This window comes from Panthera uncia (assembly GCF_023721935.1).
Source record: "Panthera uncia isolate 11264 chromosome A1 unlocalized genomic scaffold, Puncia_PCG_1.0 HiC_scaffold_17, whole genome shotgun sequence".
NCBI lineage: Eukaryota > Metazoa > Chordata > Mammalia > Carnivora > Felidae > Panthera > Panthera uncia.
Window position 1 is genome coordinate 139,268,286 of NW_026057577.1, and position 14,096 is coordinate 139,282,381.

Below are 14,096 nucleotides of genomic sequence, written 5' to 3' on the forward strand. Positions count from 1 at the left end.
GAAGAAGAAGAAGAAGAAGAAGAAGAAGAAGAAGAAGAAGAAGAAGAAAATGGAATAATAGTCAACTATGCCATACCTTTTGCTGACCAGCAAATCCGGGGAACTATGACCTGGAGTGAGAGGAGTAAGGGGCATGGATATAACCTGGTGCCAGAGGGATCTGTGCTAGGTGTGAACACACACATCACTTTGCTGTGACATCTGATGTTTTGAAGGTGACGTCCTAGAAATGGCAAGAATACTGGGCAAGCAGATGGTCTCCAGCCTTCTGGCTGGGCAGTCAACCCACACATAAGACACACATAGCCACCATCAGCTTCTCCTGAACACCAAACTTGAACTCTGGAGGCGGAGATAAATGTCTGTAGTAGTAGGTAAAAATGAAGAGCAGACGGGTGGACAGCTCGCTGGCATAATGAGGTTCAGCCCACATCATTCGAATCTCATTTATTTGCACTTAATTACATCTCACGAGAGAATGGTAATTTTTAAAGCTAAGGTTTCCTGAGCAAATTAATAATGTGAGTGAAAACGAAGTATTGGAGGAACTCTTTCAGTAGCTGTTTTGGGGACCTCTTTAAGTTTTTATGCATAAAAGACACTAAGACGATCATCTGATGGCCGTTCATTTACAGCTACATCACAGGGCAACTCCTTTTCAGTTCATTATTTGCTGAATTCCTATCGCGAGTTCATGGGTAGGAGAAAGTAGGGGAAATGCATTCCCACAGAAACGCTCTCTAAATCATACAGGTTGGATTCATTCATTGTTACCAAACAAAATGTTTTCCCAGGGAGCCTGTCATTTGGAGCAATAACTTCTTTGAGGTCTGTCCCCACTCCGTACCGTCAGCCACTGCACAGCCTCCCGGGGGCAAAGACGCCTCCAGAATAACACATTTCATGTGCCATTATCCACTTCTGCCTTTTCTCTAACACATCCCTCTGCCTCACAGACGTTCTTTCCAGATCCAACAGCATGTCAGGAAGGTAACCTCCACCATCCTCTTTCTGGTCTGTGCCTTCCACGCCCCCAAACACGTACCCGTCTTCCTTGCGTGCTATCGTTGAGTACTGCGTTGTACTGTTTTACCGTGAACGTGCACAGTAGTCACACAATAGCTTGTTCTCAAAATCTGCTCTCGAGGGAAGAAGATTGAAGGTTTAGCAAGCATTAAGATGGCCTAATGAGGGGCGCTGGGGTGGCTCAGTCGGTTGGGCATCCAACTCAATTTCGACTCAGGTCATGATCTCATGGTTCATGAGTCTGAGCCCAGGGTCTGGCTCTGCACTGACAGCATGGAGCCTGCTTGGGATTCTCTCTCTCTCCCCCTCTCTCTGCCCCTACCCCCCTCCCTCTCAAAATAAACAAACATTTAAAAGAAAGATCATAATGAGATTCTTGGGGTGCCTGGCTGGCTCAGTTGGTAGAGCATGTGACTCTTGATCTCGGGGTCATGAATTCAAGCCCCACATGAGGTGTAGAGATTACTTAAATAAGTAAGCTTTTAAAAAAAATCATAATAAAATTCTTATTTTTTCTATGACTGATAAGAATGATCCTCTTGGTAAAGGTATGTTCCTTTAAAAGCCACTGATGTCATTCAGTGGCCGGCTTAAAAATGAAGGTAAGTGAAAGATGTATTCTTTTAAAGGACTGAGGTGGGGGCGGGGAGGTCGTGCCCGGGTGCCTCCGTCGGTTAAACATCCAATTTCCGCTCAGGCTGTGATCTCGTGGTTCGTGGGTTCGAGCTCCGCATCAGGCTGTCTGCCGTCAGCACAGAGCCTGCTTCAGATCCTCTGTCCCCCTTTCTCTCTGCTCCTCCCCTACTCTCTCTCTCTCAAAAATAAATAAACATTAAAAAAAATAAATAAAAGGACTGAGGTGGGAATGTGGCCCATAATTTAACAGCCCAACACTTTGAACAAGTATCTCAGTGACTGATGGTCACTCCAGGTTTGCCACACTCCAGGGTAGGCCCCTCTTTCACAAGGACTGACAACGAATTATGCAAGCAAAATTAATTTTAATTGGCCTTCATCACAAAAGTACTTGGCGGAACTTGATCATTCAGTCTGTTTGGCTCGTACCTGCGTATTCAGGCCCAGTGCAGCGGGTAAGGTCTCTGGAAAACAAAACTCGGAGCTCTGTTGCTAATGACAGTCTTTGCACTGTAAGAAATGTGTTCTTTTGTATTGTCACAGAAATTTTGGTTTCCTATAACTCTGCCAAAAGCGAAAGAAACAGGAGGGATGTTAACTTTTGACTCCAGCGGCAGTAGATTCTGGATTATACTTCACTGGAAATTGTGAGTCATGAGTAGAATGCAAAGAAAGGCGTTTATCTGAATTAGCAAACTCACCTCTCCATCACAGTTTCTGTTTTCCTTGAGGAATGTTTCTTGAATCCCAGCTATTATTCACCCTTTGGGGTTAAAGCAGAACCTTTTCTTCCCCCAGGGCCCGTGATTGAAGCAAATCTTGGCATTCACGAACGAAAGGGTGTTTAATCTCGTGCCTGTGTCAAGTGGGCGCTTGTTCGGAGCTAGTAATGGAATTTAAATTGTTCTCGCCCGGCCTGCTGAAAGTCTACTTGTTGAAAAGTTAACAAAATTGAAAACCCTGAAAAATAATGTCGGACTGGCATCTGTTCATAGAAACCAGAATAACACAAGAAGTTGAGTGATGGCGGTTGAGTGCCAGCCTTCCAGATTATCACTGATGGGGGTGGGCGGATGCCTGGGTGACGCAGGTCATGATCTCACGATTCGTGAGTTCGAGCCCCGCGTCAGGCTCTGTGCTGACAGTGTGGAGCCTGCTTGGGATTCTCTCTCTCTGCCTCTCTCTCTCTCTCTCTCAAAAATAAATAAACAACAACAACAACAAAAAGGATTGATCTGGAAGGGGAAAGGGACATTTTCCCAAAGTGACTCACCTCTGACTCGTTCGAAACTTGGTATAAAAAGAGAGCCCCAAACAGAACACTGTGTTGCCCCAAGGAAGGTGAGGCTCAGCGTCTCGGGCCACAAGAAGCCGGCACTCCGGTGGCGCCTCCTGGTCCCTGGCCTCGCGAGGAGTTGCTCACGTGGCTAATTGGTCTGAGAAAGTGCAGGTTTCAAGTTGAGTGCTATGTAATTTCTTAATCTCGTGTTTGCTTACTTAATCCTCTGGTTGACACATCTTATTTGCTTTGTCACGGCTCTAATTCTGTGAGTGTTTGTGCAGAGAAACAGATCTCTGTTTCTATTTTGTTTCTCTGCCTACACACACTCACGCGAACACGCATGCACGCGGAGGAACATATTATGTATCCACGGGATTCAGAAAAATTCTAACACGTTGCACTAAGAAATGTTAAAATCTGTAACTGGATATTGACTGACCTTTCTAAGAAAAATTTGACAGGAATTAACATCAACAGATGTTCTCTACCGCAGAGAGCATGAGACCGTTAGTCACTAGCCGAGAATGAAAAGCTACATCGGGCTCGCGGCCAAGGCGTATTTATAGGTGTGATGGTAGAAGCAGCCATATGTCATGGTTGGTAGGGGACAATTTAGGCTCTAACTGATCTTTTTAAAAAGTTTGCCGATAAGGGATACTGAGGTAGTCAACTTCCCGAAAAATATTGTTTGGCTTCCATTTGTAACTCCTATGAATAAAAATAAAATCAAAGACTGTGAAATAAGGTATATTCTCCAGAGATAGTGTGACAGAATCCTTCTAACCATCTTTGGAGGTGAGTATTGCAGTATGAGTTCCTGGAGATGTGGAAAATCTAAAAAGTGATTAGAAGTGTGTGTGTGTGGGGCGCCTGGGTGGCGCAGTCGGTTAAGCGTCCGACTTCAGCCAGGTCACGATCTCGCGGTCCGTGAGTTCGAGCCCGCGTCAGGCTCTGGGCTGATGGCTCGGAGCCTGGAGCCTGTTTCCGATTCTGTGTCTCCCTCTCTCTCTGCCCCTCCCCCGTTCATGCTCTGTCTCTCTCTGTCCCAAAAATAAATAAAAAACATTGAAAAATTTTAAAAAAAGAAGTGTGTGTGTGTGTGTGTGTGTGTGTGTGTGAGAGAGAGAGAGAGAGAGAGAGAGAGAGAGAGAGAGAGGAAATAATATCCGAAAATGTTCTCCAGTGACTTGAGGTTGCCCAACAAAAACAAAAAAGGGACTCCTTTTCCTCTGTCCCATGTGAAGGTTGGATATTTGTTGATCTTGGCATTCTGGCCCACTCAAGTTGACAGGGTCCCAGTCCTATACTCTGTGGGTGTCACAAATGCTCTCGAGTCCTGTGAGGGTCGTGTCTGCAGGAGGCGCTCGTGGATTCAGGGATCCCCATGGAGAAGTCAAACATTAGGACCCGCGTTTTGCCAGGAGGAATTCTACACAAACCACTGATTTCCAGTTTAGAATGCTTCTTGGAATAAAGGAGACATACTTCCCCTAATTGCCTAATTTTGAAGACAGTTTGCAAGAACTGTCCATCGCAAGAACAACGAACTTCTCCCTTTGCAAGAAAAAGAATCGAAAACTATTCCATATAAATGAAAGTTGGTTTCCAAATTTTTAGGGCTTTTTGTCGATTATTTTGTATATTTTTATGTGTCTAAGGGAATACATGCTAATTGTTGCTGCTGTGTCAGGTATAGAAGCATTAAGATAAGTCCATAAAAAGCATGCACGGTGTCGCTAAATAACCACCGCCGACTACATTTGATACTCTTTTTTCATCTTAATTTGCATTTATTGCGCACACCCACTCATTCAATGTTTTATTGCCTCATCGATGTCAAGCTCAGTTAGCTGCCGAAGACAGAGCCGTGCCTGTGAATTCCTTTATGGAATTGAAAGTCTAATGGGGAAGCCAACCTGACAAACATAAATTACAATTGAAAATTGCTGCCAAAGACCCTTCTCGTTTGAGAAGATGCCATCGCTGTCCGCAGCAGGGGCTCTGGCAGGTCGCTACCCCTTTTCCCCCTGCTGTCTCTTGGGTAAACTAGACGTTGGAGGCCCTCCAGTCCCTGCCTCGCAGGCGTGGTACTGATGGCGGCCGGGCTGGGGCTCAGGTGGAGGGGACCCAGTGGGAAATGCACAGAGTGCTTAACTCCTGAGTGTCTGGCCCAGGAATGCTCAGCACGTGGTAACTGCGGACATGGTCACCGTTGCCACACGCTGTGGAATCACTCTGTGGGACCTGAACTAGAAACAGCTGACGTGGTGGAGACGGAAGACAGGCATCCGAACCCCCGGGTCCTCAGTTTCACCTGGGAACCAGAGCTGCGTTTCAGAAGTTTTATTTCGGCGGCTTGGCATTGAGGGGTTCCAGATCCTTCGCTTGTTACTCCTCTACTGTTGTTCCCTCCTCATCTTTGCAATGACCCCCGTCTTCCAGTCCAGAGTGTTCTTCCTGCATCTCACTGCACATTAGGAGCATTCTCAGTTTCATGCAGTGGGGGCCTCTTCCATTGGGGATTAGTTCTGTGACCTTGAGCAAGGGAGTTAATGTGTCTAGGCCTCAATGTCCTCTGCTGTAAGACAGAACTCCGTAATCTCATTCCATAACTCTTTTGAGATTGTTGCTTCTGCCTTATAATTTAAAATATGGTCTACTTCTCCACTGCTCCTACTGAAATGTATGGCACTTTATGTTGTGTTGAAAATGCCAGAAACCAAACTGAAGTCAGCCTAAGGCAGAAGGGCCTTGGCTTCCACAGAGGGATGTCCATGGATGGCTTTGCCTCGGGCCTTTCTCTTGGGCCTGACAGAATCAAGACCCAAAAGCAGACCATTGGGAAGCATTCACGCAAGCAAGCATGCCCGCACCCTGGCTCCCTGTCCCTTCTCCGTCTCTCCACCCACCCTGGGTGGCCTCGCCTGTGTGTCGTTGCTAGCGACCTCCTCAACTCTAAATATGTGAAGGAACTCCAGAAATATGTGAAGGAATTTCAAGTTTGAGATACTAAGAAGTCTATTTTTTTTTTTTTTGCTTTAGAAAAATAACTTCCAGTTATAAAAAATATTTTGACTTAAGCTCCCTGGAATATGCTAGAAAGATCCATTGTCCTGTAAAGTATACACTAATGGAAACACTAATGGAAAGGCAGTCTTAGATTCTCCTCACTCATCCAATCCCCAACTGGGTTTTAAGTTCTGTTTTTCTCCCCAATGGCCCTAGATGCAAGTAAATATCATTTTATAAAGGTGAGTTTTCTGTGTCGTGTATGTGTGTGTGTGTGTGTGTGTGATTATTTTGAGGTCTCATGTAGACTTTCACTTACTGGTTGGGGCTGTGCCTTAGGCATCACTAAAACCCCGGAGCTGGGAACAGCATCTAACAGCGTGCCCTGTACTCCGTGCGTGTTTAAGGAAATGAACGGAAAGGAAATGGTGCACAGAGAGGTTATGTGCACTCTACCAAAGATCCATTTGTTCAGCGTTATATATTCTAGTGCGCAGAGACTCTTTGGGCAGAAGAGATGAAACCAGCTGCTAGCACATGCTCTTACTGAATTGCGATCTATTTTTAAAGAGCACAGGAGTGTCACATTTCTGTCTTCTAGAACCCCCTAATGGAGGAGCCTGTGTGCTGCATTCTAAAATTCAGGTGCCTTCAGATTTCATGTCTGTGGCCATTAACCTCTACAGAGACAAGTTTGACTTTTAATACAAAATGTCGACATTATTTTTTATTGAGATATATATTGACCATGTGAGTTGTTTGGCTCTTAACAAAAATTCACCACTTCGTATTTCTACACATGACACAGTGAGATTACTTTCAATCAGTTTGATCCTTTTGGAGCTTGCTTTTAAGGCTTTTATGGGCAGAGCAGCCTTTAGAGAAGACTAATTATTCTGCTACTGATGCAAGACCCTTCTGAGTATTCTACCCGACATCTGTGACTTCTGAGGTTTTCCACTCTGGTCAGTGAGACCAGGTGTGATTCCCGGTCCAGGACCCAGGAGCCTGCTCCCCCTCATCCCTTCTGATGGCGTGTTCCTCCTCATGCACGTGTACCATAGCCCCCAGCTGAAGACCAGGACCCCCGGACATGGCCAACATTCTTTCTGCAGGCTGGACTCCCCCACACTCTGTCCTGCCATCTCCAGCCTCTTTGGTCTTGGATCCCCAATATTTCATCTTGCCTAAAGCAAATTCTCCTCTTGTCTCTGTTTTTGAACCAGGATTTCTATGTAACTTTCTCATGGGGGTATTTCTTGCAGTGGTGCTTTGGGTTAGAAATAGCTGCCTCTGAACCACTTGGGACACTTACTAAAAATGTAGATTTCTGAGCTTTTTACCCCAGGCCTGCTATTTATACAGTGCCCTAGGGGTTCACACACACTCAGTGTGGGAACTGTCTAAAGGGATTAATTTGGCCAGATCCCCTAATGTACATACTTAATCGATTTCTAATAAGGATATGGAGGCAGAAAGAATGGCAGAAAGAAGGATATTGGCTTTAAATTCTACTAGGAAGCTTCAGCTCCCTTCTGTGACCAAGTGAGGCTGCTTGTCTAAGGAGCCATCTTCCTCATTTTTATTCTCCTTAGACTTTCGCAGGCAGGTAAAACCATAAATTCTTCAGCTGCTGAGAAAGCACTTCACCTGGCTCAGGGTTCTTTGGCAAATAATTGCTTACCTTGCCCATGCAGAATGTCCTTTGTTAAAAATCTGCCCTTTAGTTTTTGTTATTTGGAAGGAGATGGTAACTAAATGGAATCTGCCAGGGCCTTAGCTTGGGTACCTTTTCTTGAAAGCACTGCACGTCTGCAGATCCTTGGGCAAAGCCCATTTGAAAGCCATGAGGGGACAGGGAAACCACTTGAACTGCATCCACCAAGAGGATGGGAAGCTGGGTAGAACGGTCATGAGGGAGGGACTCTTAACTGATCCTTATCTTGTGGCTGGAACATGCAGCAAGTTCACTCCTTAAGGGGGGCATGAGTGACGGAGAAAGCTGGAAGACAGCTGGGGGTCAGGTGGGGGGTGGGGAGGAAGGACCAAGGAACCTTACTGGAAAATGCATGTTCTCTCTCAAACTAAAGGGGAAAGAGATAGACCCTGGAATCTTATACTGAAGCCATTATTAATTTTCTCCCTCGGATGAGCTTCAATCTTAGAAGACTTGCAGTCTTGGGTTAAGAATTCAGTAAAGCCTCAAATTGTTTGTAAACCTCTGTTTATGTTAGTTGGGCCTTACATTGCATGCTGATCAGCGCCAAGGATGGTGGGAAGACAGCCACACACCATGTAAAAGATCTGTTTCCCCAGCATCATCCAATATTCACAGGAGATCCTTTCTCTGGCCATGTGTTTTCCAGATGAGGCTCTCCAGGAAAACCTAGAGTTTCATTATGTAGCAACTCTGTGTGTACGTGTACATCGTCTGTGTTCAAACATCAGCCAACCGCTAAGCATGAATCTTAGTCTCTGCTAAGTATTTGGATTCTGCACAGGAAGTGTTCTTTTTTTCCTGGAAAGGGTGGGTCCTCACGATGCCGTGTTGATATTGGTCAGTCACGCCTCATTCCTCTCTACTCTGGAAAAGAGTGAGGGGGAACATAGAATGTTCCTCCTTGTTCTAAATTACATGTCGTGTCTTCAAGGGAGGTCACTGGATTTACCCAGTCTTTGAAGAGGGCACATGTTTTAAAGGAACAAGAACTACTGGAAATCAGGAGTCTTGGCCACAGGTCATGACTCTGCCCCGAACTAGCTGAGAAGACTTGGGTTTCACTTTCCTCATCTGCAAAATAAGACTTTGAAAAGCTGACATTAAGTGCCCTGTTTCATTCTAAATTTTATTACTATGTTAGATATTCAGTGATACATTATGTAGCTGTGTTACCTAAATTGAAATTTGGTGACATGACATCCATTAATGGTAGACCATATATAATGGAAGACAGTAGAAATGTATGTTCCAGTGGTACTCAGGAGTACTCGCTAGACATTTTAAAACTATTATGAAATTCCAAGAGAGTAACTCTTCTGGGCGCATGTTTCATTTAAAGAAGAGTGGAGTGGTATCTCTTCTTAGCTTTTGGTTTGGATATTTTTAAAATCATACATATTTCCACCAAATTTTAGTCAGCATGACCTATACATTTTTTTCCTCATTTATTATTCTTTTCACAACCTATTTGGTTAGATAATATTTTCATGTTTTACACAATAGATTTCTCATTTCTGTTTGTGATTGTAACAATAATTCACAAATATCAATTGGAATTATTAAGGTTATTATGTTAATACAAATATAAATAACCATGGAATTTATTGCCCTAAAATATTGTCACATAAGCCTTTTTTCCAAAGGGGAGGTAGTTTAATAAAAATGTCCTTGTATGGCTATGGAAAATATTTGCAAGTTGAATATTCTTTTTTTTTTTTTTTTCTCCTTCTCACCAAGTAGACACAGAGAGGGACAGGGCTACGGGTACTCAGTTTGTGTTGGTTTAGAATAGCAAACACACTGAGTATAATGTAAGACCAAGGGGGAACTTGATAACTTTTAATTGAAGAAATGAATAAGGTAGTGGATGAACGGATACTGAGTTTTATTCATATCCACCTGAATCCCACTAGGAAAATAGGTAAGATCCTTAAATGTAAGACAGAGTTTTCAGTTAAGTCATTGTGATATGTATTAAGCACCTTAAACTGTATGAAGACTTCACCATAACATTATTTCTATAGAGATAATTTAGGTAATTTTAGTTAATTTAGTATTAGACTAGGCTCCTTTCCAATTTTAGGATATTTACTTACTAGAATAGTGAAAACTGTACACAAATGTCATGTCACTTCTGAGATATGAATCCTAAAGGCAGTATTAGAACAGGGTTTCAGCATCTATGAAGTACAGCTTACTCAAAAACTATTTTTTATGGCTTTCGCTAGCAGAAATATTATGTTTGCTTCACAAATAAACTCAGGCAAAAACTTAAGCAACATTTTTATTTTGACTATGGAATGTGAAGTGAGATATACTCATATTAGAATGTTATTCATTAAATAAAAAGCATGATTATACATTTAAGTATCAACAAATTTTCAAGTAAAGGCCATGTATGTATACATCCGTGTGTGTGTGCATGTGTGTGTGTAGCTTAAAGGACAGTAGTAAGTCAAGTTTGCATGTAACCTTCATCTAAGTTAAGAAATAGAACATGACCAATACCCAAGAAGCTCCCATGTGTCCTGCTGGTCACATTCCCTACCGACCCCACACATCCCATGCCTTAGGTAACCACTTTCCTGAATCTTTTTTTTTTTAAATCATTTCCTTGCCTAAATAATGTTTTAGCTAGAACGATTTTGAGCTTTATATAAATGAAATAATATCGTATGTTATTCTGCGATTGTCTTCTCAACATTATGATGCTGAGGTTCATATATAAACAGAGTTCATTCATTTCCAGTGCTACTTCACCTTTCATTGCTTGAGCACAACTCACTTTATCTGTTCATTATCCTATATAAATACAAAAATATATTTTAAGTTTGATTCAAAATATGAAATGTTCATTCATTCCATTTGAATCATTAAGACAATGATAAACCGTTTCGTTATAAGTTTTTCATTCATTTTTGTTAGAATTATATTTGCCAAACCGCTCAACCAAATCTTTAAATACTAAATATGCGCGGGGAACAGAAATGAAAGTCTTTATTTCTGTCAACTGTATGGTCCCAGCAAAACAGAGCGTGGCCTAGCCTAGCCTAGCCGATTTGCAACAGATTGTTCTCAGAAAGGAGGCCACAGTTTAATAATCTTATTTCCTTTGCCACTTGGAGGTTTTTGCACTCCTGTATAAAATCTTTTCCCATTAAACAGGCGTATTGGCAAAATTCTGTTACAGATAGTGGCTTCCGTGCGCCTAGTGTTTCCTTTAATACGTCTGGAATCATTCATGAGGTAGGCGAGCCCAGTGCTAGATTTGGTCACCAATGAAAACAGACTTGCTCAACGGTGATTCAAGAGGAGGGTAGAGTTAACGAATACATAAACCACTCTCTCCCTAACAGCTAAACGTCCCCGAAAGTTCGTTTCTAATGATAGGCAGGAAATCATTTGGCAAGTGTCTACCTCGTGGAATAGTGTCTGCCTGGAGAACTGATGATAGCTCAGTGACTCTCTGGAAGAGCATTAGTTGACTCTGATGGAATAAAGAGGAAGGAAAAGGAATTTTTTTTTCTTTTTTAATGCATTTCTTTAACTATAACTTAAAATTTGTATTAAAAAAGGAAATTTAATTATCTAATCTACAAATTGTCTTAGTGTTCAAGGTATATTAAAAAGAAATAGAACCTACATGTACACAGTCCCTGGGGAGTTGAACATCTAAGGGCCAGGGTAGTTTTGATTTGTCTTAGGACGACTGGATTTGAATCCAGAGATCCTCTCACCCTGACTCCCTTGCTGTCATAGCTCGGATGATAGTTCACTAACAAGAAACATTCATTTATTGCCATATCCTTAGCTCTATGGCAGCAGATTCCACAGGGTAGGTACTAATGATTATCCATTAAATGAATGAATTTGGGGGCCCTCGATAGATTGTTTGAACTGGTATATTTTCGTGATGAGTTAGTATTGCAAGAGTGGGATTTGAACTCGATGTCATTGTATTTGAGGGAATGCCCTGTGTCTGCATGCCTTCCTCCTGGGGAGATTGTTACTGGTGTTAGCTTATTGAGGTCCCTGCCGGAAAACGAGGTCAGGGACACACAGCACATGCCTGACACAGGCGTCACAGCCAACACATTCTACCATGACGATTGGGAGAAGTTACAGTAGAAAAAGACAAGGTACTTTGAGACTCTGTTGAGTTGACTAACCAGAATATATACTGAAAAGGCATTGTTGATGACGATGATGATGGTCAGAAGATGGATGCCAATGTTTCTCTAAAATCACTGTGGCTTCCCTATCCTTAAGGTTCAAAACGTTCCTAACAAGTCCCTCAAGGCCCAGTATGATGAGGTCCTATCTCACCTTCCCAGCTTCGGGCAGCGTTATTCTTCTGGCCGACTCTGCGGAGCCACACGTGGGGCTCTGTGGGATGGTGTCACTGTCTCCTTCTGGCTCCAGGTCTCTTCGTATGTCGTACTGTGCTGTTTGGAACTCTTCCGAGCCCTCGGCATAAACTACTACTAATCCAGATGTTGTTAGCACAGAAGTGACTTCAGAGATGTCCCAAAGCCCCCACCCTATACCTCTCCCTCAGCGATCCCTTCATTGCAATGGGATAATCGTGTAGCTAGTTGTTCAGCCTGTATCTCTTCTCTCAGGGCATCAGCTTCATCCGGCAGGTATCTGGCTGGTTCACCTCTGAATTCGCAGGTCGTTTCCAGAGAGTGTGGCCAATAGTAGGTGCTCCAGAAATATTTGCTGAAACAAGCAATGCTGAATGGATCATCAGCAGTTCGGCTAAAACTCGTTGTTTTCTTTTTCTCTCTTTAGCTGGGAAGTTATCAATTCCAAACCGGATGAAAGACCGAGGCTCAGCCACTGTATTGCAGAATCATGGATGAATTTCAGCTTATTTCTTCAAGAAATGTCTCTTTTTAAACAGCAGAGCCCTGGCAAGGCAAGTCTTTCAGTACAGGAGAATTACTGTGTGTGCTTTAAAATGTGCCATAAATTGGAAACGAATGAATTAACCTAATGTACCAGCTTGTAAGGGTTCTCCAATCCTGGATCTAATACGCTAGGAACACGTGCCATGAAGCTGACATTAGCAAGGTTCAGAAGTGTTAGTGTGTTAGCCCTAGAAAATCCTCAACTTTATATGTTGAAATTGTGTTAGTTTTCTATTTTATGCATATTTATCTAACTCATTAACAAAAATGAATGATGATAGGTCTTATGGGCCAGACCGAGGAGAAAAAAATATCTTATGAGGAATTTCAGTTTAAAAGCAGACGCATTAAAAAAAAAAAAGACATACAATTACAGAGAACAAATTGGTGGTTGCCAGAGAGAAGAGGGCAGGGCGATGGGCAAAATAGGTGAACGGGATTAAGAAGTACCAGCTTCCAGTGATGAAACTCACCACTGTGTTGTACACCTGAAACTCATATAATATTGCATGTCAGTTATAATTCAATAAAAAATGTCAGTTTATATTATGTAGGCCAGTGCTGAAGTCAGAAGGAGATGAAGTGAACAGATAGCCCTTTGAGGATGCTTTTGGAGATAACTGAGTCTCCCTTTTAGTCTAAAAAGTAGAGATTTTTGGTTTATTTAAGACTTATTTAAGAAAGAAAACCTCTGGCAAAGACACTCATAGGGATGATGTAAATGGAACGAGTGTTTTTCCAGTTACGATGCAAACCCCTGGGGAGAAGGTTCGAAAGTGGTTTGGAAGGGATTATGTGGTGCACACCTTTGGAGTACTTGGATGTGTCGAGGCGGCTTCAGCTGTGATGGTGAGAGCGTGGGTTTAAGGGCAGAACCATCTACAGAACCTTTCGCTTCTATGTCTGTGTTCGAGTTCCTTGAACCTCCGCCTGTAGTTGGAAGGAAGAGCCTAGGAATGTTGGTACAGCCTAAAAATCCCTCTGGTTGTACCGTGTATGGGCAATCTCTTAACTTCAGTAGTATTGAATAATAGAATTATGTTTAGACATATTTTGAGCATATTAAAATGGCAATGTTGTATATGCATGGATTTTTTTTTTTAATCACTGAAGGTAATTCTTAGAATAGATACTCGTGGTGGCGAGGGAGAGTTGCATTTTTGATGATTATTGGTCATCAGATCATCAAAATCACTGACATGATTAAACACATTTTTAGAAGATTCTGAACGTAAAATTTGTGTGTTGGATTGTCCTAATGTGCTCTTAAGTCAGTTGGCTTAACCTGATGATGTTACAAATCTAGTGGATAGTATGAAATCTCTTTCTGAAACTGAATTCTGGATACGGTCATGCTTTCATAGACTTATTCTTTCAACTTTTATGGTCTTTCCTCTTCCATTTTGCTATGAGAATTCCGTATTCTTCAACGGCCTTGCTGCTTCAGAAACAGCTCCTAATTTTGTTGCATAAGCTCCTCTGCTCTTTTGACTAGTGAATTTATTAACCC

The 14,096-nt window shown here is 42.5% G+C and overlaps 1 protein-coding gene across 1 annotated transcript in view; it reads left to right on the forward strand.

The window, feature by feature from the left end:
• Positions 1 to 14,096, forward strand: part of RETREG1 (reticulophagy regulator 1) — a 127,537-nt gene that overhangs the window by 104,490 nt on the left and 8,951 nt on the right. The window contains exon 4 of the mRNA XM_049648267.1: positions 12,468 to 12,594. Within this exon, the coding sequence (XP_049504224.1) occupies positions 12,468 to 12,594 (127 nt within the window). The remainder of the gene's footprint in view (positions 1 to 12,467; positions 12,595 to 14,096) is intronic.